The 23251-nt window shown below is 44.2% G+C and overlaps 1 protein-coding gene across 1 annotated transcript in view; it reads left to right on the top strand.

The window, feature by feature from the left end:
- NAV2 (neuron navigator 2) overlaps positions 1-23251 on the top strand; it is a 463718-nt gene that overhangs the window by 163556 nt on the left and 276911 nt on the right. Inside the window, 2 exon segments of the mRNA XM_030200720.1 lie at positions 3797-3869; positions 8082-8319. Coding sequence (XP_030056580.1) covers positions 3797-3869; positions 8082-8319 — 311 coding nt within the window.

The raw sequence follows: 23251 nt of genomic DNA, 5'->3' as shown, positions 1-23251 counted from the left end.
CAAAGGCTATTATAATTAGCTGCACTACCGTTGCAAGGCTATTATAATGAGATGCACTACCATTTTCCGATCCCCTTACCATGGAAAACCTAATGGGAGGTCTACACCTCTCGTTGGGGCAAAGGAAAGAATCAGAAGAAAAAAAATGTCATCAGGGACGTCCTTTTTGGACATCCTTCACCTGAAACCCCCTCCCCCCCATACTCCAAAGACGTTCTTTTTGAACGTCCTTCACTTAATAATAAAAACCCCAACTGTCCAAGTGCTCGTCTGGGACGTCCTTTATGGACATCCTTCATGCAAAACAACAACAACAACAAAAAAGGACGTCGTATTTCTTAATTTTTACTCTCGCTCTTCTGTTTTAAATCTTCCTTTGAGACATTTTTCCCTTCCTCATCGGCAGCTGAAGAGAGGGCTAATGATCGATTGTGAGGCCCCCCCCCACGGCCTCTCAGCCAATCACAGCGCGTTTAGCTGACACCAGTGAGAGCTAAACGTGCTGTGATTGGCTGAGAGAGACCTGAAGGAGGGGCATAATCGAGCACCCTTGAAGAAAAGCCCGTCCTGCTCGTCAGGGACGTCCTTCTAAAGTGCCTAACATGGACGTCCTTCACTAAACCATTCGCTATGGAATCGGTAAGGGAACGGCTCTTCTGAGGACTTTAGTGCATCTAGCCCTTGGAAAGGTGTTCCATGCTGCCCTGCCGCTACCTATGGTTTTAGGTTAAAAGGTTTGACACGTTTCTCTGGGCTTCATTAAATGCAGCCTGTCTCTATTCCAAACATTTCTTTCCAGCAGTGGCCAGAAATATTAGCTGGTACTTGTTTGCGAGAGTATACACGGTTTGCTTTGAACATTGACCGGATCAGGCTTATTTTGTGGATGTTCTGACCTAACAGTGACTTTACCCACCATGTGTGTCTCTGTAAGCATAAACAGAAAGACAGTTGTGCCCATTACGAATGGCCAAGCACTGTAGAAGTGTTTGATGTGTTAAAACGTACCTGAACTACATTATAAAACAAACCAACTTATATTTATTTCAGAAGCTGCATTGTATAGAATGCAATTCTTTAAGTTGGAGATTATGATGCATTTGAAGGGTTTATTTCCAAAACCCACTAAGTCCAATGCAACTAATATGAATTTAGTGGGTTTTGGAAATACACCCTTCATTTATAGACCTATATCAGCCGTCTCTTCTCCAGACTGAAGAGCCCTAACCTCTTGAGCCTCTCCTCATGTGCCAGGAAACTAAGACACGCAGAAAATCCACCTTGTGAGAGCATATAAGTAGAAGATGTTGGTGAGGCCCCACCTGGAGTATTATGTTCAGTTTTGGAGGCCGTATCTTGCTAAGGATGTAAAAAGAATTGAAGCGGTGCAAAGAAAAGCTACAAAAATGGTATGGGATTTGCGTTACAAGACATATGAGGAGAGACTTGCCAACCTGAACATGTATACCCTGGAGGACAGGAGAAACAGGGGTGATATGATACAGACGTTCAAATATTTGAAAGGTATTAATCCGCAAACGAACCTTTTCAGTAGATGGGAAGGCGGTAGAACTAGAGGACATGAAATGAGATTGAAGGGGGGCAGACTCAAGAAAAATGTCAGGAAGTACTTTTTCACGGAGAGAGTGGTGGATTGGATTGTAAGACCAGTGCTCTAACCACTAGGTGGTGGAGATGAAAACTGTAACGGAGTTCAAAAATGCATGGGATAAACATAAAGGAATCCTGTTCAGAAGGAATGGATCCTCAGAAGCTTGGCGGAGATTGGGTGGCAGAGCTGGTGGTGGTAGGCGGGGCTAGTGGTTGGGAGGCAGGGCTAGTGCTGGGCAGACTTCTACGGTCTGTGCCCTGAAAATGGCAGATGCAAATCAAGGTCAGATATACAGATAAAGTAGCACATATGAGTTTATCTTGTTGGGCAGACTGGATGGACCGTACAGGTCTTTCTCTGCTGTCATCTACTTCAATGCTTGATCAATCATAAGTTGCAACAATTGTGATGTTGTTAGAAGGTATTTTTTCCCTTAATATTTTAGGCTCTTAGTCCAAATATCGATATTGCCACACTTGCTTAACTATATAAAGAACTTGCGTGACTCTGTACCATGCACCTTGTTCCCAACATATATCTGCTCTTGGTCCCTCGGCAATATGGTAAGCCATATTGTTGAAACTTTTTAGCATCATATCTATGTTAGTTGAATATTCTATTGCATGCTTATTAGGTGTTTCTTTAGTATTATGCTTACATCATATTATATCTCTGTTATTTGAATTTCAGTACGCTTAAATGTGTATATTTTTGATACTGTTTCATGGTAGTTTGATTATTAGGCTTCAGTTTACTGTTTTCAAGTTTACCTCATTTATTGTATTTGTGTTTATTCTTGGTTATTTTTGCTATTGTTATGCTGTTAACAAAATCGTAAGTTTTATATTAAACTGTACCTGCTATACACCGCCTTGGGTAAATCGCTTCATAAAGGCGGTTAATAAATCTCAATAAATAAATAAACTTGGACAGTTGTAACCTTCTTTTTATGTATGTGTATGCCTTTGCTTAGACTCGTCAATATACAGCTGCCCAACTTGTGATAAGAACTAAGAAGTTTGGTAGGATTTCTTCCCTGTTCATGCTCGAGTTCATTTTAAATTTTATACAGTGATTTATAGACTTATTTTTGATGGTGCTCCACCTTATAGTGCAACTTAAGTTGTGCACGCAATTCTGGTCATATTCTGTATTGCGCATAACTTAATTATGTTTACAAGCCAATCATTGCCAATAATTGCCACTTAAGCAATTATTGATACTAATTGGCTTTAATTAGAATATGTGTGCGCTCAACTTACTAAGCACGTAAATTCTAATATGCGCTGCTGAAAATGGGGCATGACCATGGGCATGAAATAGGCGGTTCGTGAGCATTTCTAAAAATTATGTTATGGAGTATACCTGCTCCACGCCTAAGTTAGTCACTGGCATTTATACCAAGTTTTACTTGGTGTAAATTCCCGCAACTAGATTTAGTCACGCAACAGGCCCTAGGCATATTCTATAAACCGCGCCTAACTTTAGGCATAGTTTATAGCATATGCCTAGGCATATTATTTTTTGGCGCAGAGTTTTACGGTGCCATATTTAGAATCTAGCCCTATATGTATTCATTGCTTTATTTACCCAGGGCCGCTGAGAGACTGAGCCGGGCCTGGGGTAGGACCGCTGCTGCCGCCGCCCCCCAGGATGCCGCATAGCCAGGCTTCAGATTGGGGGGGGCTGGAGCTCAAAGTGGGTGGGGCACATTTTGCCCCACCTCCCTGCCCCTGCCTTCCTCCTGTTCTCCGCTTACATTGTCTACCCTGCCTTCCCCTCATGTTGCGCATGATCAATTTCATCAAAACCGAGCATGTGCAACCTGAGGGGAAGCAGAGCAGGCAGTGGGGAGGAGAACAGCACTGGAGGAAAGTTTCTGCTGGTGGGGCTTGGGGACCCCCGCCAGCCAAGCCAGGAGCCCCAATTTAGAATCCTGTGTCTGCTCCTCCTCGACCTCTAAGGGGGGGCCCGGCGCTGGGGTCTGTCTCTCTCCTGCTCCTATCGGAACCTGGGTGATTGAGTTAAAACGATCACCTGGGTCCCGTCAGGAGCAGAAGAGAGAGAGACCCCGGCACCGGGCCCCTCTTGGAGGCCAGGCCTGGGGTAATCTTGCTCTCCCCTATCAGCGGCCCTGTCTTTGCCTCATCAAGACTCTGATATTTGTTGTATTTCCTTTTCCAGATTGAAAACATAGATACATGTCTCAGTTTCCTGGCAGCCAAAGGAATTAATATACAGGGCCTGTCGGCAGAAGGTAAGTTATATCCATCATTGACAGATCACATGCATCAATGTTGTACAGCTTCAGCTTTGGCTGCTTTATACAATATAATTCTTTGAAAGCTGATTTGGAATTTAGGTGTTAGAATAAGGAATTACGCATGTGACTTGGCTTTGTGTGCTCAATGGGGATTTTGAGTTTTCCAAAAATGTGCGTATAATTTCAATGTTTGAGTAAAGTAACCCGCACATAGAAGGGGCATTCCAGGAGTGTCAGGAGAGGCCATACGAAAGATTTATACACACAACCTGAATTTTCATGTAAACAGTGCCATTTTGTTTTTGTTTATTGCACATAAACTTGCCATTTACACTTTTATGTCATCCTGGCATGGGCTCCCTAAGGCAGTGATCCCATGCAACATTGGGAGCTTTAGACTCCGGGTTGTTTGACCTGTTTTTCAGTCCCTTGTGGCCAGGGGCATAGCCAGACTTCGGCGGGAGGGGGGTCCAGAGTCCGAGGTGAGGGGGCACATTTTAGCCCCCCCCCACCATTTTTGACACCCCCCCCAGCACCGCCACCCCTCCCCTGTTCCTTTTGACCCCCCTCCCGCCACCACCAGGTATCTTTGCTGGTGGAGGTCCCCGACCCCCACCAGCCGAAGAACCCTTCAGCACTGGTCTCCGAGTCTGGCGCATTCACTGATCTGGATTCTGTTTCTGTGAGTCCTGATGTTCCGTGCAGGATGTCATAACTCACAGAAACAGAATCCAGATCAGCAACGCACCGGAGACCGGTGCTGAAGAGGACTTCGGCTGGTGGAGGGGCGGTGGGGGGTGAAAACAAGGGGCTAGGGCTAAATCTGGGGGGAGGGGCCCATGCCCCCGTGGCCCCACCTAGCTACGCCCCTGCTTGTGGCATTGCCAGCCTTCAGTTCCTGACTCATTCACGAACTTTGACTTCAGCATATTGTGGCATTTTCATCTCGCAGCTCTCTGCACCTTTAGCTACCTTGAGGCCATTCTGGCATAGGCAATTGCTTTTCAGATTATTTAGTGCTTGCACTATTGGCCTTCAAGCGCTGTAGCCTTGCGGTGTGGAGTAGGTACTGGGTGGAGTTCCCCCTGGGAGCCTTGTAGTTGCAGACTTTTTTTGCTGCTGATTGGTAGAAGACTGTTTGTGGCACTTCCACCAGCCTCTTTATAGCCGCTGTTCTGGGACACTCTTTTTGGGGCTACACGGGCTGCCTGGCCTCACTGCCCACTGCATACTGTCAAGTTCTTGCTGACTTAAGTGCACTCTCTCCATTGGGCAGGCAGCCTGGTGGTTGTGTCTTTCCTGCTTCTATAGGCACTCCTTCACTGTTAGCAGCTCCAGCTGTGTGGCTGTTGTTGGCCTTTGCCTCACAGTGACAGCTTCAGCTCAGCACATGGCTACAGCTGCTTGGCTAGCTCGTGGCTCTATGGAATGGACAGAATTCAGCTTTCGTGACTGTTGAGCTTCTTCCATTGGTGCACATGGAGCGCGAATGTATCACTGTCTGTACAGCATGGTTTCCCCTTTCTACGTGCTATGCTGCTCGGTATATGACTGTGAGAAATTTTTCACCAGGTCCAGGGCAGCATTGAAAGGTTGCTTAAGAGGATTTCATGCCCATTGCAAGTCCTTTGCTTCTCTTTGGTTTTATTTTTCAGCCAGAATAGCATCTGCAACTTTAAAATACAGGCAAGCGATAACAGCAATAATGTGCTTGTATCCAAACAAAAATGAAAGTGCCAGAACACATCTGTGGCTGTTATTCTGCCTATTAACATCAGCCTCGTAAAAACGTACCCCCCTGTTTACTAAACTGCTCTAGCAGCTACCAATGCGCTAATGCCGACATAGGCCCAGTCACTTTGAATGGGCTGTGTCGGCATTGCCGCTCAGCTTAGTAAATGGGGGTGGGGTTAATATGCAAGACATTTTTGCAAGGCTAATATTTAAGTGCACAGCAATCGCTGCAGATGTGTGCTGGTAACGTTCGCTTTCTTCGATCATGAGCGCAAGAATCTGGTCTTGCTGCTCCATCCTTGTGTTCACATGCCCAGCAGGCTTCCCCCGATTGGTGTACAAGTTCTCTGCACATAAAATTGCATAAAATTACCTTTCTGTATGGCACAGTTTTGAGCTCGTGATACAAGCTGCTCGTTCAACCGTCCATGTGCAGCGCTACCATGGGGATTTTTTGCATCAACCTCTCAGTTCCTCTTTGACTTGTAGGAGACCAGATCACCAGTTATGTGAGCACGTTGACCAGTCAGTGGCTCTGTCTTGGAATATTATGAGTGGGAGGTGCCAGGGTCGGCCACTTGGCATACACTTGCAACCAGGTTAATCCACTAATTGAAGCTCATTTTTTCACCTTCCTAGTCTTTTAAAAATAAAAATCCGGGAAAGGGGAAGGACTTGATTTCTTATAGATTTAAATGTTGAAGTATGTTGGCATTACTGCAAAGTTCATCTGTGTCGCTTCATGGACTATTTTTTTGTGCCACACCATTGATTGTTTTTGGTCTAATTACCCATTATTATTCCTCGTTAAAATATGAGTGTACAAAGTCTCTTGGTCCCTTCCATAGCCTTAACGCTTTGAAAACAGGGGCACAGTTTCAGATCGGGTCTAAGATCTGCCTAATTAAAACATTGATGCATATATCTGTCTTCCAAAAACTGTGAATATTTTAATAACAAACAAAATATCATGAACGCCATGTTTAGTTAGTAAAACTGTTCAAGTTCTTTCCTTGGGTTTACCATTTGTAACAGAGGTATGTAAAGGATTAACTCTTTCTTCACTGCTAAATTTAAAATGCCTCTCATGAATTGTAAATGTCCTCGGAAGAGTTATCAATATGAAAAGGGATCAGTCTAGTATCTTAAATGACGTGACCAGGACTGGGCTTCATAATTGTAGTGGCTAGTGCCAGGGTTCCTACCAAACCTGCCCTGACCTGATTGTATTACACCTGTCTGAACATTTCCCAGAGCCCGTTAATCAGATTTGTTGGCTCAGATGAGTCTCTTTGCAGGCTAGGTTCCTTCTAAATAAAGAGTACCTGTGTATCTCTGTCTATAAATAGAACAAGAAGAAAACCAGTTTAGTGCTGGCAACTGCATGGACTCTTCAAAAAAAAAAAAAAAATATTGGCACCATACTAGAAGGAATTCCAATTAAAAATAAGCCTTTATTAAGTTTCCTCTTTCCCACCTCTCCTCCAGGGTATACAAGCCTGGATTTTTAAGTGTCTCCATACACTTTAAGATGACCACTGACCATTTTAGTAGCTGCCCTCCGGACCAATTACATCTTTTATTTATTTATTTATTTATTTTTTACGATGTCGTCTCCAGAATTATACATAATGCTACAAATGAGGTCTCACTGGAGATTTATAGGGGTCCTTTTACAAAGGTGTGCTGAAAAATGGCTTGCGGTAGTGTAGGCCTGGGTTTTGGGTGCGCGCCGATCCATTTTTTTAGTGCGCCTGTAAAATTGGATGTGCGGCAAAATCAAAATTGCCGCTCGTGTATTTTGGGTCTGAGACCTTACCGCCAGCCATTGACCTAGCAGTAAAAAATCTGGGTGGTAATGATCTACGCGCGTCAAATGCCACTTGGCGCACATCCTTTATGCGCGCCAGAAAATAAAAAATAATTTTCAGACGCACCAAAATTGAAATTACCGCAGGGGGGCCATGCGGTAACTGGGCAGTAACGCCAATTTGGAGTGCTTTCGGCGCACGTAGGCACCTACACGGCTTAGTAAAAGGGCCCCATAGAGAGGCACTAGCCACCTCCTTTTTCCTGCTAGCCATTCCTCTTTCTGTGCAGGCAGGCATTTTGCACTGGTCTCACTCATGGATTTTGCCAAGGTTTCTTAAATGGATTTAACAATCTTCAGTGAAGAAGTTTGGACATTTCTCTTCTACTAATGCTTTACATCTAGAATGCTGAGTTTGTTCAGGGACAGAAGGCTCTGCTGGAATTTTTTCTGTTCACTGCACGTTTGCAGTTTGTGCATGTATGGCGAATTACTACAACAAAGACATGAATCTAATGATTTCCTAATTTTGTATGACTGCTGCCGATAACATTTGCTGAAGTCTTTGCCCTAAAAAGGCAATGTGTTTAAAGAGTGACAATGTGAAGACGAGGGCTTCTCTTTTCTGGTGCTCCATTATTGCTCTCTTCATTTTTAAACAGAAATCAGGAATGGGAACCTGAAGGCCATTCTTGGGCTCTTCTTCAGTTTGTCTCGTTACAAGCAACAGCAAACGCAGAAACAGCATCATCATCCTCAGCAGACCTCCACAGCCTCCCAGCTGGCCCGGCCTCTGCAGCAGCAACTGGCATCTGCTCCACCCGCCACCCCATCCCTTTGCCAGATCACCCAGCAGCCTCCCCATCAACAGCTAAAAGCACAACCAGAAATGCAGTCCAGGTAGGTGCTTCATTCCTTGAGACTGTTCCGTTCTCGGGTTTTAAATACAGTGCTGGTATACTTCCTGAAAAAAAGAAAAGCTTAAATTGTATTTCTCACCTGAAGCTATTACAGTGCGTGCAGTGACTCGTCTGTGGTTATTTCTTGTTAGAAAACACTTGAAAGTTTAGAAGAGCATGGAGCTCATGTGCACAGACTGCTGAGTAATACAGCCCTTAGAAAATACGAGTAATTTATTAATAGATTTTATGAGCCGTCAAGTTAGAATAAAGGCAGCGAGGACACACTCTGGCCATTGAACTAATGTTAAATGCTACAGATTACTCAGCTCGCCACACGAGATGGGATGTAGGATTTCATTAACCCCCTCGTACAGGGAGTAAAATTTCTGGTTTCCCTTGTTGTCATCAGTGGACAGGACTAGGAGTGCAACTCCCTCATCACCCATGCTCTTCCTCTAGCCCTCGCTCACACATACACACACACACCCCACCCCAGTGGGGAGGCAGGTGCTTACAGTTATTACATGCTCCATGCTCTTCTAAACTTTCAAGTGTTTTCTAACAAGAAATAAACACAGACGAGTCGCTGCACGCATTGAATCCTACAGCTGTAATAGCTTCAGGTGAGTAATACAATTTAAGGTTTTCACTCGTGTTGTGCAGTGCACAAAGTTTTAGAGCAAGGAAATGAATTACATACATTCGAGAAAAAAGGGGGTTAGGTCTTCAGATGATCTGAAACACCATTATGTTTCTTCACTACTACTACTACTACTACTATTTAGCATTTCTATAGCGCTACAAGGCGTACGCAGCGCTGCACAAACATAGAAGAAAGACAGTCCCTGCTCAAAGAGCTTACAATCTAATATACAAAAAATAAAGTAAGCAAATCAAATCAATTAATGTGTACAGGAAGGAGGAGAGGAGGGTAGGTGGAGGCGAGTGGTTACAAGTGGTTACGAGTCAAAAGCAATGTTAAAGAGGTGGGCTTTCAGTCTAGATTTAAAGGTGGCCAAGGATGGGGCAAGACGTAGGGGCTCAGGAAGTTTATTCCAGGTGTAGGGTGCAGCGAGACAGAAGGCGCGAAGTCTGGAGTTGGCAGTAGTGGAGAAGGGAACAGATAAGAAGGATTTATCCATGGAGCAGAGTGCACGGGAAGGGGTGTAGGGAAGGACGAGTGTGGAGAGATACTGGGGAGCAGCAGAGTGAGTACATTTATAGGTTAGTAGAAGAAGTTTGAACAGGATGCGAAAACGGATAGGGAGCCAGTGAAGCGACTTGAGGAGAGGGGTAGTATGAGTAAAGCGACCCTGGCAGAAGACGAGATGGGCAGCAGAGTTTTGAACCGATTGGAGAGGGGAGAGGTGACTAAGTGGGAGGCCAGCAAGAAGCAGATTGCAGTAGTCTAAACGAGAGGTGACAAGGATGTGGATGAGGGTTTTGGTAGAGTGCTCGGAAAGAAAGGGGCGGATTTTACAACAAAACTTCACTCTTCAGCTTAGAAGCTGCTGTCACGGGGTGTCTTGTGTCGTAGAACCTTCGCCTGCAAAACCTATCCAGTTGACATGAATGAAAGCTGTATTTACCTTTTCATTATATAAGGCCATAGGCCCAAGGTTTGTTGAGTTGCTGCTGGACATTTTTGTAGGGATAAGTAGATACGTTTTACAGAATAAATCTCTGGTTGCAGGTCCAAGGGCCACCAAGGTACTTTGCACAGCAGTATCTGTCTATTGTTGAGCAGCGTCCCACTTTCCTCCTGACTGTGCGGGCGATACACAAAATAACTGCAGAGAAAAACCATGCAGGCAGCACCAGTCCCAGGAAGGGGGGCATGCAGCACCAAGCACCAGGCCCTCGAGATGAGTAATAGGAATTAATCTAGATGAGAGAGAGAGCAATAAAAATATCTGGCATGTTGAATTTTTATATACGTTCATAGTCATTTATTGGGCATCCTTATAAATCTCAGCCATTCTTGGTGAACAATGTGCTTATTGTAAGCGTTGTACGGTCAGTATTGTGGAGGGAGATGAAACAGACCAGGACTGGAGCTCAGTCCCTTCTGTTCAGTGAGCACCTGAGCTATGCGGTTCGAGAAACAGATGAAACTGAAGCTGCGTTCAAGGAGATTCACCTGCTGAAAAATATGTTCGGGGCAGTCCCCTATGTGCCAGTATAGATCATTTCTGTACGTTTTAAACAGCTATTCTTCAGTGGCGTTTGTAGGTTGGCTACCACCTGGGGTGGATCACCACTGTGCCCTTGTGAATCACGACACCCCTGGCGTATCACCTCCCTCTCCCAAGCGCATCGTTCTTATCTTCTGGGAGTGCAGGGAGCAGTCACGCGGCTGTCACCTCCGCCGGTTTCCTGCACCGGAACAGGAAGTAAATCAGAGGGAGCAGGGAACTGGTGGAGCTGACAGCTGCGCTGCTGCTCCTTGCACCCCTTTGCAGCGTGCACCCGGAACAGACCGCTCCCACCGCCCCGCACTTGGTACGCCACTGCTGTTCTTTTCTTTTGTGCTAAATGCATTGTGATCTCTATTCTAGGAAATTCTGAGGCATGCAAACAAGCCTGAGAGTAAATCTTTGCACAGCAAATGCAGGATCCCTAGATGTGAAGGAGTCAAAGGGAAACCAGAGATTGACTGTGGTCTGTGGTTTTACTACAGGAAATAGTGATCAGACTAGATGGGCCTGAAGTCCTCATCTGCTGTAAGATTCTTTATTGCACAAGAGAAAATGTCCTGTGGACTGTGCCAATTGTGTGCCTCAAGAATTTGTATATTAATTTAATATAGATTTTCATAAACTGCACCATACCCTAACAGGGATCTAGGCGGTGTACAGTGCAGACAGTTAGAACAAGATGATTAAAATAAGACACGTGGAGTGGCATTTTAAAAAGAGTAGTACAAATTTGAATTGAGAGATCAAGGCCAGGACATCTGAAATTTCTCTAGTATTTTAGAACTGGATCTGCCTGTTGGAAAATATATGGAGAAATGGACATTTATATGCCGAGTAAGTGCAGCAGGAGCATACATTTCAGAATCATAAACCTCTGAAATTTCAACGGGTCAAAACAGGCACGTAAACCTTTATGGGTAGAAAATGACAGCATAAACGTTTGTGCCTGAACATTAGGTGTTTTAGAAACATAAATTTTATTTTCCCTGAAGCTGTCACAGAGCCTAGTATCCCTTGCCAGTTTGGTTTGGGGGGGGGGGGGGGGATGATATCAAACATTGGGGAATTAAGGGGATGATCTTTTCTATTAGAGCCCGACCGAAACCAGGATCTTTAGTTTCTGCCGAAATTGAATCTGTAGCCAAAATTGGCTGCTCGGTTTCAACAGATACGGAAACCAAACCTGCCTCCCATCAGCTCCCATCCCTCCTCCCACCCGAACAAAAGAGCCCTTCTTCAGAGTCTAACCCCTCCCCTCTCCTCTGGCAACCCCCTCCTGGACCTACCTCATCATTGGTGGGTAGTGGGCGCAGGAGCCATTTTGAGACTGGAACCAACATGTGTAGGACACTTGCTCCTGCCCTTGCTGGTTCCAGTCTCAAAATGGCTTCCAGGACCTCCCACTGCAGTCTTGGCAGCCATGTTTATCCACTCCTACCCTTGCTGAGATAATATTTAATCACCTGTCTGACCTCATGTGCAATTCTGTTTAAATCCCTTACTCTCTTTAAATCAGTCCTCTTACTCTCTTACCTATCTATATGTTAAAAATCTCTGACCTCATGTGCACCTTTCTTTAAATTAGTCACCTTATTTTCTAACTCTCTTACCTATCTATATGTTCCATTTTTGCTTATACCCTACGCTGTCTATTAAAATATTCTATTATGTATTATGTTGACATTGTAAGTAGTATGCTGTGCCTTACTTTGTATTGTTATTTGATTATTTTTACTGCTGTAATTGTCTATTGCTTATGTTTGATTTATTCTTACTGTAAACCACCTTGAGTGAATCCTTTAAAAAAGGAGGTAAATAAATCCTAATAAATAAATAATAAATACAATTTTTACTGAGAGCACCAACAGCATTAGCAGCCGTGAGCAGGAATGAGTGGGATTTGTTCCTGTCCCTGAAAGAGGCCACTAGACCAGCAGGGCTGCTTCAGGTAGGCCCGGGGAGGGGCATACAGGTGGTCTGGTGATTGTCGGGAGGCAAGAGAGTTTTGTTTTCAGCCAAAAATGCTCTGACATTTTCCGCTAAAACCTGAAACTGAAATTCAGTCAGCCTCTATTCTCTAATTCCCCCAGTGGAGTGCTGTGCTCAGTATGAGTACTTTTCTGAAAACCTACATGTCCTGGGTAGCACGTGTAAATCCCAATGTCAATCTTTATGGACATAGATATGTATTTCCCTTCTGTAATGGTAAATGAACATTTATTTGTAGGCCTGCCCCAGTTCTGCCCAAAACATGCCCAATGCATGTTTGTCAGTGTATATCCTAATATTGTAAAATATAAATATCTAAATGCTGGTTTATGCACCTCTGAAACCTGAACAGTATCAAAACATCCTAAAATCAGTATAAAAAACAAATTACTTTCATAAAAGCAACAAAAAGTAAATCACTATAAAATCTGCCAATGTCTATGCCCAGAGTTCTGTCATACAAATGAAGTCATCATTAAACATGAGGTCATTTTGCAGAATTAAGGCCTCTCTGCGCATTGCGTTTTGTTGATTCCTGCTTGCCGCCTGTGTGGGGAACTGTCCTTGTGAAGCTTTGCCTTTCGCCAGCCAGGTTTCAGATGACAGTTTGAAGGGCTTTTCCTATGTGTCATTGTTAAACTTCCACTTGTCTTTCTTGTTATACAGTATGTCATCCAAAGTCTCATCTCGGAGCCAAATCATCAGGTTCTCTCTGGATCACAAAAAGATCTCTAGGTTAGCTTGACTTCCTCATCAGCAAAGATCGGGTATCTCTGCTCCTGTGGGGTGTGTGCATGTGTGCAGGCTTTAGAGTTCAAATGTAGAGCTTGAATTATTACAAACATTTTAAGAATCGCTCACAATCTGACCTGAGCCTGAAGAATAATCTGCTTTGAAGTGTTCTGTTTGATTTGGAGTTTACTTGGTTTGTTTTGCTTGAGGTTTCTCCCACTCCCCCTCCTCGTCTTTCATTTTATAGCAGAAAAATGAGTCTCCTAAGATTGTTGGAAAGATAAACTGATGCCTTAGCAGTTTGTGTGGTTTTCTTGTTTTATGAAGCTAGGTGATCCTGCCCGCTGATTTATATTTGGTACATGAAATTGCTTTAAAACTGTAAAACAGTGCAGCTTTCCCTTGGGCAAATAGCGCACAAAAGCAGTGTGTCTGGTGAAGGAAGAGTGTAAATGTGTGTTCTACCTCTGCTCCTGCTTTCTCCCCCTACCCTGAAAGTGCAATGTGGCTAATCTCCCTGTCCCCAGACTTGAGCTATTGAGCTCACAAATACTGAGGTGCAGCCTGACCTGTGTGTGGAGTGTCACAAACCCCTCACCTCATTACTCTGAGGGATCCTTATGTTGTTTGAAATCACGGTCAAAATGCGACCTGCCAGTCATGTCTGCCTGGCTGCAGTGTGACATTCTGTTATATATTCAAACTCATTTTCCTACAGGTTTAGGAGCTTGATTTCGCAAAAGGCTTACAACAAATCTTTGAAATGAAGAAGAGCAGATAGTTTTTTAATTGACTACATTTTCAGTGCATCTACCTAACACACAAATTAAGTAAATATGGGCCAGATTCATTAAATAACACGGAAATGATGAAGACTAAGCTACTATTCTGTAAAGAGCGGTCTGTGTAGAATGATCTTTACAGACTACTAACTTAGGGCCCTGTTTACTAAGCCGTGTTGTAGGTAGGCGCGTTAACATTTTTAATGCGCGTTAACCATGTACGCGTGTTAACTGTGTACGTGCCTGCAATATCTTTATAGATGCCTACACAGCGCGCATGCTAATTGTAGACGTGTTAAAAATGCTAACGTACCTTAGTAAACAGGGCCTTTAGTGTACATTTCCCCCCAAATTCTATAAAAAGCGCTAAAAATTACGCATGCAATTTAATTGAATAATGAGCCAATGAGCACCAATAATTGAGATCTTACCAAGTAATTATTGGTGCTAATTGGATTTAATTAAAATGTATGCACATAAATTTAGGTGCGTGATCCAGGCGTAAATTTTACGCGTGGGTCCAAAAAGGGGGCGCGACCATGGGCGGGTCATGGACGTTTCTTTAATTTACATGTATTATAGAATAACAGGGATCCATGCCTAATTTGAGGATTTACACCAAGGTTTCACTGGTATAAATGGTTGCACCTGAATGTAGTCGTGGTTTCCGGCGCTAAGCGCTATTCTGCAAATGGCACCTAACTTTAAGCGCTGTTTATTTTTTAGGCACCATTTAAAGAATTCAGTGCCTGACTTTGGGCATGAGCACTTCCACCTGCCAAAAACTGGCAATTAGGTGCCCAAATACAGGTATTCTATAACATTGCATCTAATTTCTGGGAGTGCCCCTGACATACCCATGTCCACACCTCCTTTGAAGTTGAGCGTTATAAAATTTAGGCATGCTACAGAATAGGGTAGGCCTGCACCTAACTCCTAATTACTGCCAATTAAGGGGCACTTTTACTAAACTGTGGTAAAAAGGGGGCCTGCACTAGCGGCAGCAGCCGTTTTTGCCGTTTGCTGAGGCCTGTTTTACCGCAGCGTATAAAAAAAAGGCCATAAAAAGGACGTGTGGCCATGCGGGGGGAGCGCTTACTGCCACCCACTGAGATGGCGGTAAGGGCTCCCGCGCTAACCCGGTGAACACACGGCGCTGCCCGATTACAGCCTGGTCATATTTTTCAAATATCTCCACTAGTGCTGGAAATGCCATGTCCTGGGGGGTGGAACTACCGCCGGCACCCGCTTTGGATCAGCAGTAGTTCCAGATTGCCATGTGGTAAGCCTGCAGTGGGCTTACTGCCGCTTAGTAAGTGGGCCCCTAAGTACTTGTTAATGTGAATAATTGAAGTTGAAATGTATTACTTTTAGTCCGCCCGTATCCAGGGTGGATTACAGTATCAAACACACACAATCTAATTAAGAAAACAAACATATAAAGAAAACCAGAAGACCAGCAACATATCGGTCCAACAGAGAGTCCAATACAACAGGAATTTTTTCAAGCCTTTCTTAAAAGTTAACAAAGAGGCCTTAAAAAAATTTTTTTTTTTTTTGAAGTTGCAACTTTCTCCATTCAGTAGGCTCATAGATAGAAAAGGTACCAGATTATGTAACTTCCAAACGAAGGTGCTGGAGGGCAGGAAGAACGAGCTTCAATTTACTCAGCATTCTCAGCTTAAAGTAAACTGTATCAGTTTTTCTTTTTTTTTCTTTTAGGCCTCAAGTACAATCTAGTTAGATCCCCAACTTCTTTACCTGCTTTGAAACTTTAACTGGAGTGCCCCACAAAAAAATAATGTTGGGCAAAACAGTTGCAGAATCAGAGACCACCCACATTATCTCAGTTTTTGAAACATTAATTTGCAGCTTATTCCACTGTAGCCAATCTGCCAGTCTCAAAAATCATTTGTAACCGGGAAGCCACATCCACATCATCCGGTGACAAAGGCAAAAAAATTGAATGTTCTCAGCGTAAATTCTATACGACACCCCCAAGGACCGTAACAATTGACACAATGGAGTTACATAGATGTTACATAACACTGCCGACAGTACGGATCCCTGTTACCGCCTGATGCACATCCGACAAATGATCACTCATTCGAACATACACACGCTCCTCCCGTGACCAGGACCCCTTTGGAGTTGCACGTGTTACACATTTTAGGTGCAATTTCTGAAGCTTTTCTGGGGCAGTTTTCTCTGTTTTTTTTTTTTTTTTAATAAAATAGGTCCCAAATAGTTGCCTACTTACTCGCTCAATCTAGGGTACCCATTATGAAATGACTCTTCACGTGGCTAAGTCATCTCCCTTCTGTGGGAATGCCGCCAGGGTTGCCTGCAATTGGAATGGGGGAACTTTTAAAGGTCGGGGTTGATTGGCTGACTTCAGGAGCTATCTGGCCAATCTGCTTTGACTATCTCATGACATTACTTACAGAAAGGACACACCCAGACTTCTGTGTTCCTTCTTCATTGCAGAAGTGAACTGGAAGTCGTAAAGGGGGTCATTTTTATATCAGGGTGCCTATATATAATTTCCAAAATTGCACCCATGGGCCTTTATGAGATGGGCTCCCAGACAACAGCTCTCACACAGATTTACATCTGCTTCAGAGCAGGGGCAGATATGTCTGTGAGGTCTTTTAGGCTCAATGTGTTATGGTCTCTGTTCTGTGAAATTCCAAGGCATGAAAACAATTAAGCCTGGAAGTAAATCTTTACACAACAAATGCAGGATCCCTAGATGTGAATGACTCAAAGGGAAGCCAGAGATTGACTTGGGTCTGTGGTTTTACTACAGGAAATAGAGGGGGTCTTTTACTAAAGCTTAGCTCAAGTTATCTGCAGCAGGGCCCATAGGAATAAAACGAGCCCTGCTTCAGATAACTCGCTAAGCTTTAGTAAGAGACCCCCAGAGTGCGCAGACTAGATGGGCCTAAAGTCTTCCTCTGTTGTCAAATTCTTTATTGCACAAGAGAAAATGGCTTTTCCTCTTTAGTTCTTTTGGCATTTACTGTGATAACATTCACCTTTTGCTGACTGTGCATTCATCCATGGTCATTTTCCTGGTTGAGAGCAAAGATGCACCTTAAACTTTGTGGTAGGGACGCATTTTGTCATCCATCAATAATGGTCAATACTAATTTAATATTAACCTAAAACAACAGAGTATACAGCAGTCGTACTGAGTACAACATTAATTTGTTCTAATTAATACTTTCTCCAAGGTATTGACCATTATTGATGGATGACAAAATGCATCCCTACCACAAAGTTTAAGGTGCATCTTTGCTGTCAGCCAGGAAAATGACCATGGATGAATGCACAGTCAGCAAAAGGTGAAAGGCCATTTTTATAGGGTGTTTCAAATGCCCTTTGGGCAGTCACTTTGGAGGAAAGCTTAGAAAGCACTTTTCATGTGGAAAACTGAGCAGTAGCATACACACTGAAAAAGTGGGGACATTTCTGTTACTGTGTGTCTGTACATAGGTGTCCAGAGGGCTCCTGGTCTATAATGGAAAGCAGGCACCTACTTTCTTGTATAGAATACTTGTACCTAGGTGTGAGCCCTAGAGCTCTCATGTGTACTGGATTTACACAGCGCTGTACACATTATATGCAGGCACTTTCTCTGTCTCTAGAGGGCTCACAATAAGTGTTTGTTTTTTTTTGTACCTGGGGCAATGGAGGGTTAAGTGACTTGCCCAAGGTCACAAGGAGCTGCAGTGGGAATCAAACCCAGTTTGCCAGGATCAAAGCCTGCTGCACTAACCATTAGGCTACTCCTTCCTAAAGTACCAGCCATTTCCAATTGCTTGCCGAATACAGTAACTTAGCACACAATGGCAAATAAAGGCTGAAATGACCCATCTGTTCTGGCCAGTCAGGAGTTTATGCTGTAACTGCTGTTTCTTGCAGGTTTATCCTCCCACCCCTCCTTTCCTCCCAATGCCCTTGTTTGGGGTTATAAGTAGGTAAAAGTCTCATTCTCATCTCCTCCTTCGTTTTGTGTTGTTTTTTCGGTCCCGTTCTGAAGATTGGAGACCGAAAGTGTGACTGAGTTTCATGTAGCACCGTAATCTGATCTAATTGGAGCGAGTTATCAAACACACTTCCCAGGAGTACCGAACAAGCCAAGACTTGCAAAGGACCTGCAATGATGGCATGCAAAGTATCATGTTAAAATTTTGCTGTGAGGATCACCTGTCATCACATTATTCCTAAGGGCCTCCGAGGACAGAATGATGAAATGGTACGGCTGTGCCTTCAAGCAGAGCTTTAATACCTTGCTCTGCACGTACAAAAGATTGAGAGGGGTCAATATTCAGCCATGTAGTGAATGTATAATTTAAGGCCATCTAGCCCAGATGGTTTGAAATTATTCATATATTCAGCAGTGATATCTGTTTTAGGTAGCAGAGCTAATATACACTTATAATGTAAAATGTCCAGTTTAAATGTTTCAAGTTATACTTGGTACAAGTAAAGGCTCAGATATTCCAAAGGAATTACCCATGTGAAGGGCAGTTCTATATCCTAGATGCCTGCATTTACACACGTGTTATGCGTGTAAATGTCTGGAATGTGTGTGTCTGTGTGCATGCATTCCCATGTAAATGCTAGAAGGGTGCCTAGGTACTGTTCCATTCGGATTTTGTATACCGCCAACCAGGGGCGTAGCCAGACTTCAACGGTAGGGGGGTCCAGAGCCAAGTTGAAGGGGCACATTTTAGCCCACCCCCTGGCACCGCGACACTCCCCCCCCCCCCCACCTGCCCACCTGCCATTGCCGACACCTCCACAACCCCCACCAGCTGAAGTCTTCTTCCTTCGTTTGGTTTCTGACTGAGTCTGACATCCTGCACGTACAACGTGCAGGATGTCAGACTCACAGAAACAGAACGAAGCCTTGCGATCTGCAGGTCTTCATTCTGTTTCTGTGAGTCTGACGTCCTGCGCGTTGTATGTGCAGGACGTCAGACTCAGTCAGAAGAAACCAAACGAAGGAAGAAGACTTCGGCTGGCGGGGGTTGGGGTCCCCCGCCAGCAAAGGTAGCAGGCGGCGGGAGGGGGGTTGAGAGGGTCCCTGGCAGGGGGGCCCAGGTCCCCGTGGCCCCATAGCAGCTATGCCCCTGCCACCAACTCTCCCAAAGGATTTGAAGCGGTTAACAAAGAAAGATGACCTACTCAATTAAGGGAAATACACATTATAGAATATACCTTTCAACAATAAAATAAATAAATAAACATAAAATTATCTATAATTAGTAAGATCAGTCCAATATGTTTTGACTTACCTCCTATGGATTATTATTCGAACAAGAATGTCTTCAAAGCTTTCCTAAAGGATAGATAAGAAGGCAAACATTTAATTTCCCGAGGAAGCTCATTCCAAATTTTTACACCTCAGAATGGAAATGAATTTGTGTAGATAGATCGTTTTAGAAGTAGGGTAGCCTATTTGTAGAATGTGAGAAAAACAGGTACTTGGCCCAGAGGAGGGGAGTATGAATAAATCAACCAAATCCTTGGAGTTCAGGGCCGTGAAGTGATTTAAAAAACAGGACAAGCTATTTTAAATCTAACATGCTGTTGAATAGGAAGCCAGTGAAGATCAATCATAAAAGAAGTTATAGAATCAAAATGCCTTCTAACAGCTGTATTTTGTAATAGCTGCAAATACCTGCTTAACTTACATGGCACGTATTTGCAAGGGGGGGTGTACACATATAGGCGGGGCCCCCATTATACACAATAAAACTTACAGAATACTGCACGTTATATGCGTCTGTGTTGCATTTAGGTGCTCACACTCATGCCAGCTCTATGGCTGGTGCGACTGCGGACTCCTGAATGTTGGGTATGAGTATGCTGTGGACTAAGGGTACCTAAATGGAGTTACTCACTTAGAGAATTGCCTCCATAGAGGGCAGTTCTAGAAAGGGTCTGTTCTATAAAGTAGGGGCTGTCAACCCAGTCCTAGGGACACACCTAGCTAGTCAGGTTTTCAGTATCGATTATCGTCTATTAATTTGAAATATGGCCTCTTTCGTACACTGTATAAATAGAACGTGGAAATGGAATTGACTGCTTTCTTCTCTGCTACCTCCAGGCTTTTCCATGCATCCTTCACATTCTGTGAAAACTTATTCGTTTTAATGCCGTTCTTTGAATCTACTCACTTGGAGCCCCTTCTAGAACATTCTTTCCTTTAAATAGCAGAATGATATACAATCACCACAGGTATTACAATCTATATTAATTTACTGTGGGTGACAGTTCTTAGACTGCCTGTGTTAGTACAAAGTCCAGAGTCAGTCTCCAGCATTGCACCAAGTTTTTCTATGCAAACATGTGTGTATATTTAAATGTGAAGCTTGTCACAGGTATGAACTAGCCACAGACCTAAGCACCTCCTTCTGGGACAGATACTTTTTTTATGGAACATAGTACACGTGAATCTGAACACACAGTCGACATGCACTACTTGCTTCCCGGGAACAACACCTCTAAATGCTACTGAAAGAATGGGTACTGCCTCGTACTGTTATCTGCATTGAACAAAGGCAATTTTCATATGTATGGGGGGGGGAGGGGTTGTCCCAGTTGTAGGGTTGTCCATGATGGATTCACACTCAGTGACCTTCATAGATATTTATTTCTTCCTGGTCTCTTGTTGTTCCCCTTTTTATGCTTCAAGCACACACACACTCATTCAAGGGAGCAAGTTCTCTCTGTGGGGTAAGGGATTTCTTTTGAGGCTTAAGTCCCTCCAAAACATAACTCTGAGATAGATGGGGGTTGCTCCAGTTCTCTTTACTGAAAATATGTGTCCTGAAGTTTACAGTATTGAATAACCACTATATTACTTCACTTTCTTCCTTTATTTTCTTTATATTTATCTTTATTAGGAGTAAAGGGTTTCCTTGGGTTCTGGGGCACATCACCTCCCCTGTGAGTTAATCACACAGTCTATCTATCTGCTTCCACACAGATTCTTCCCAGTGGGAACAATCTAGAAACAGTACCTCCTCCAGAAGTCCAGCTGCCGAGTGGGAGCTTCTTTCTCCTTGTTCCTTCAGTTTGAGCTGCTCCCCTCCTTAAACATTTAGCGGGCAGAGGAGTGGGTAAGACCTATGTCTTGCACAATTGTTTCACACTGGACACTAGCTAAAAGGTCAAGGGAGATTTCTCACAAGACACAAGCTAAGTAAACCTAAAGGTTGAGCCTTAGACAATCATATCTCCTCTTCACAATTCTACTACACACTGTCTATGAGGTCTTTGACTTCTATAGGGGAAGATAGTACCATTGCAGCCACCCCAGGAGGGGGATGCTGTATACACCTCCTCTCTGTTCTTACTTGGTATGGTCCAGAATGCAGGAACATACTTGGCTAGTGAGGGCCCTTCAAGGATCCTTACAGATGTTTAATCATTATTACCCATCTTCATAGCTAAATACATAAAGTTTCATTAAGGTCGCCTATATGAGGAGCAGGGGCATAGCCAGACCTGTCATTTTGGGTGGGCCCAGAGTTTGGATGGGAGGGCCTTCTAAAGTCCCCACCCCCTTTTGTCCTGCATCTATCTCCCTCTCCTCTGCCCCCAGATCCAGCACTTCTCTAATCCCCCCCTTGCAGCCTAACAATACCTCTTTCTCTGAAAGAACCCCCATACCTTAGTACTTTCGACAGCAGCAACAGTAGTGATGTACATCCAATGCCTGCACCAGCCTTGTAGACTTCGCTCTGCTGCATCGTGCCAGAGAGGAAACAGGAAGTGACAAAGGGAAGACTGAGTTTGGCGCAGGCAACAGACTGCATCGCTGTTGCTGCTGGGAAAGGTGCCAAGTTAGAACAAGAAAGGGGAGTGTTGCCAAGCTGTGGGTGGGGGGCAAATGCCAAGTCCACGGGTGGAGGAGAGGGAGAGAGGGGAGTGAGGCAGCTGCTGCTGAACTGTTTTGGAGGCCAGACAGGGTGGGCCCGAGCCAAGAATGGGTGGGCCTCTGCCCACCCAGGCCCTCCTGTAGCTACGCCACTGATGAGAAGTTCAAAAAAGTGCATATTTAGTAAAGGGAATATAGGCATTTGGATCCTCAATAATATGCAAATGTTGACGCATACATCATGAGATTAGAAGAGGTTGAGTGAAGAGTTAGAAAAATGATGGTGAAAGAATAAAGCTAAAGGCTAGAGGTTAGAGCTGTTCAGCTTGGAGGAGAGATGGTTGAGAAGAGGTACAATACAGGTCTATAGAATGATCGGGGGAAAGAACCTGTAAATAGGGAACTTTTTTTACCCTTTAAAATAGCACTAAGCTGAAACTAACAGGTAATACATTTAAAATATGAGAAAATATTTTTCACTAAGTACACAGTTAAGCTGTGGAGTTTGCCACCAGAAGATGTGATGAAAGCAGTTACTACAGCTGGGTTTCAGATTTAGACAAGTCCTCAGAGGAAAGGTCTGAAAACCACTTTTATCCATGGTAGACTTGCAGGCTTATTTTCGAAAGAGAAGGACGCCCATCTTTTGACACAAATCGGAAGATGGACGTCCTTCTCACAGGGTCGTCCAAATCGGTATAATTGAAAGCCAGTTTTGGACATCCCCAACTACTTTCTGTCGCAGGGACGGCCAAAGTTCAAGGGGGCGTATTGGAGGCATAGTGAAGGCGGGACTTGGGCGTCCCTAACACATGGACGTGCTCGACCCATAATGGAAAAAAAAAGGGCGTCCCTAACGAGCACTTGGACTTTACCTGGTCGTGTTTTTCTTACGACCAAGGAACAAAAAGATGCCTGAATTGACCAGATGACCACCGGAGAGAATCGGGGATGACCTCCCCTTACTCCCCCAGTGGTCACTAACCCCCTCCCACCCTAAAACAAATCTTTAAAAATATTTTGTGCCAGCCTCAAATGTCATACTCAGGTCCATCACAGCAGTATCTAGGTCCCTGGAGCAGTTTTAGTGGGTGCAGTGCACTTCAGGCAGGCGGACCCAGGCCCATCCCACCCCTACCTGTTACACTTGTGGTGGTAAATGCGAGCCCTCCAAAACCCACCACAAACCCACTGTACCCACATCTAGGTGCCCCCCTTCACCCGCAAGGGCTATGGTAGTGGTGTACAGTTGTGAGTAGTGGGTTTTGGGGGGCTCAGCACACAAAGTAAGGGAGCTATGTACCTGGGAGCAATTTCTGAAGTCCACTGCAG

This window comes from Microcaecilia unicolor, chromosome 4 (assembly GCF_901765095.1).
Source record: "Microcaecilia unicolor chromosome 4, aMicUni1.1, whole genome shotgun sequence".
Lineage (NCBI taxonomy): Eukaryota > Metazoa > Chordata > Amphibia > Gymnophiona > Siphonopidae > Microcaecilia > Microcaecilia unicolor.
This window is presented reverse-complemented; position numbering and strand designations above follow the sequence as displayed.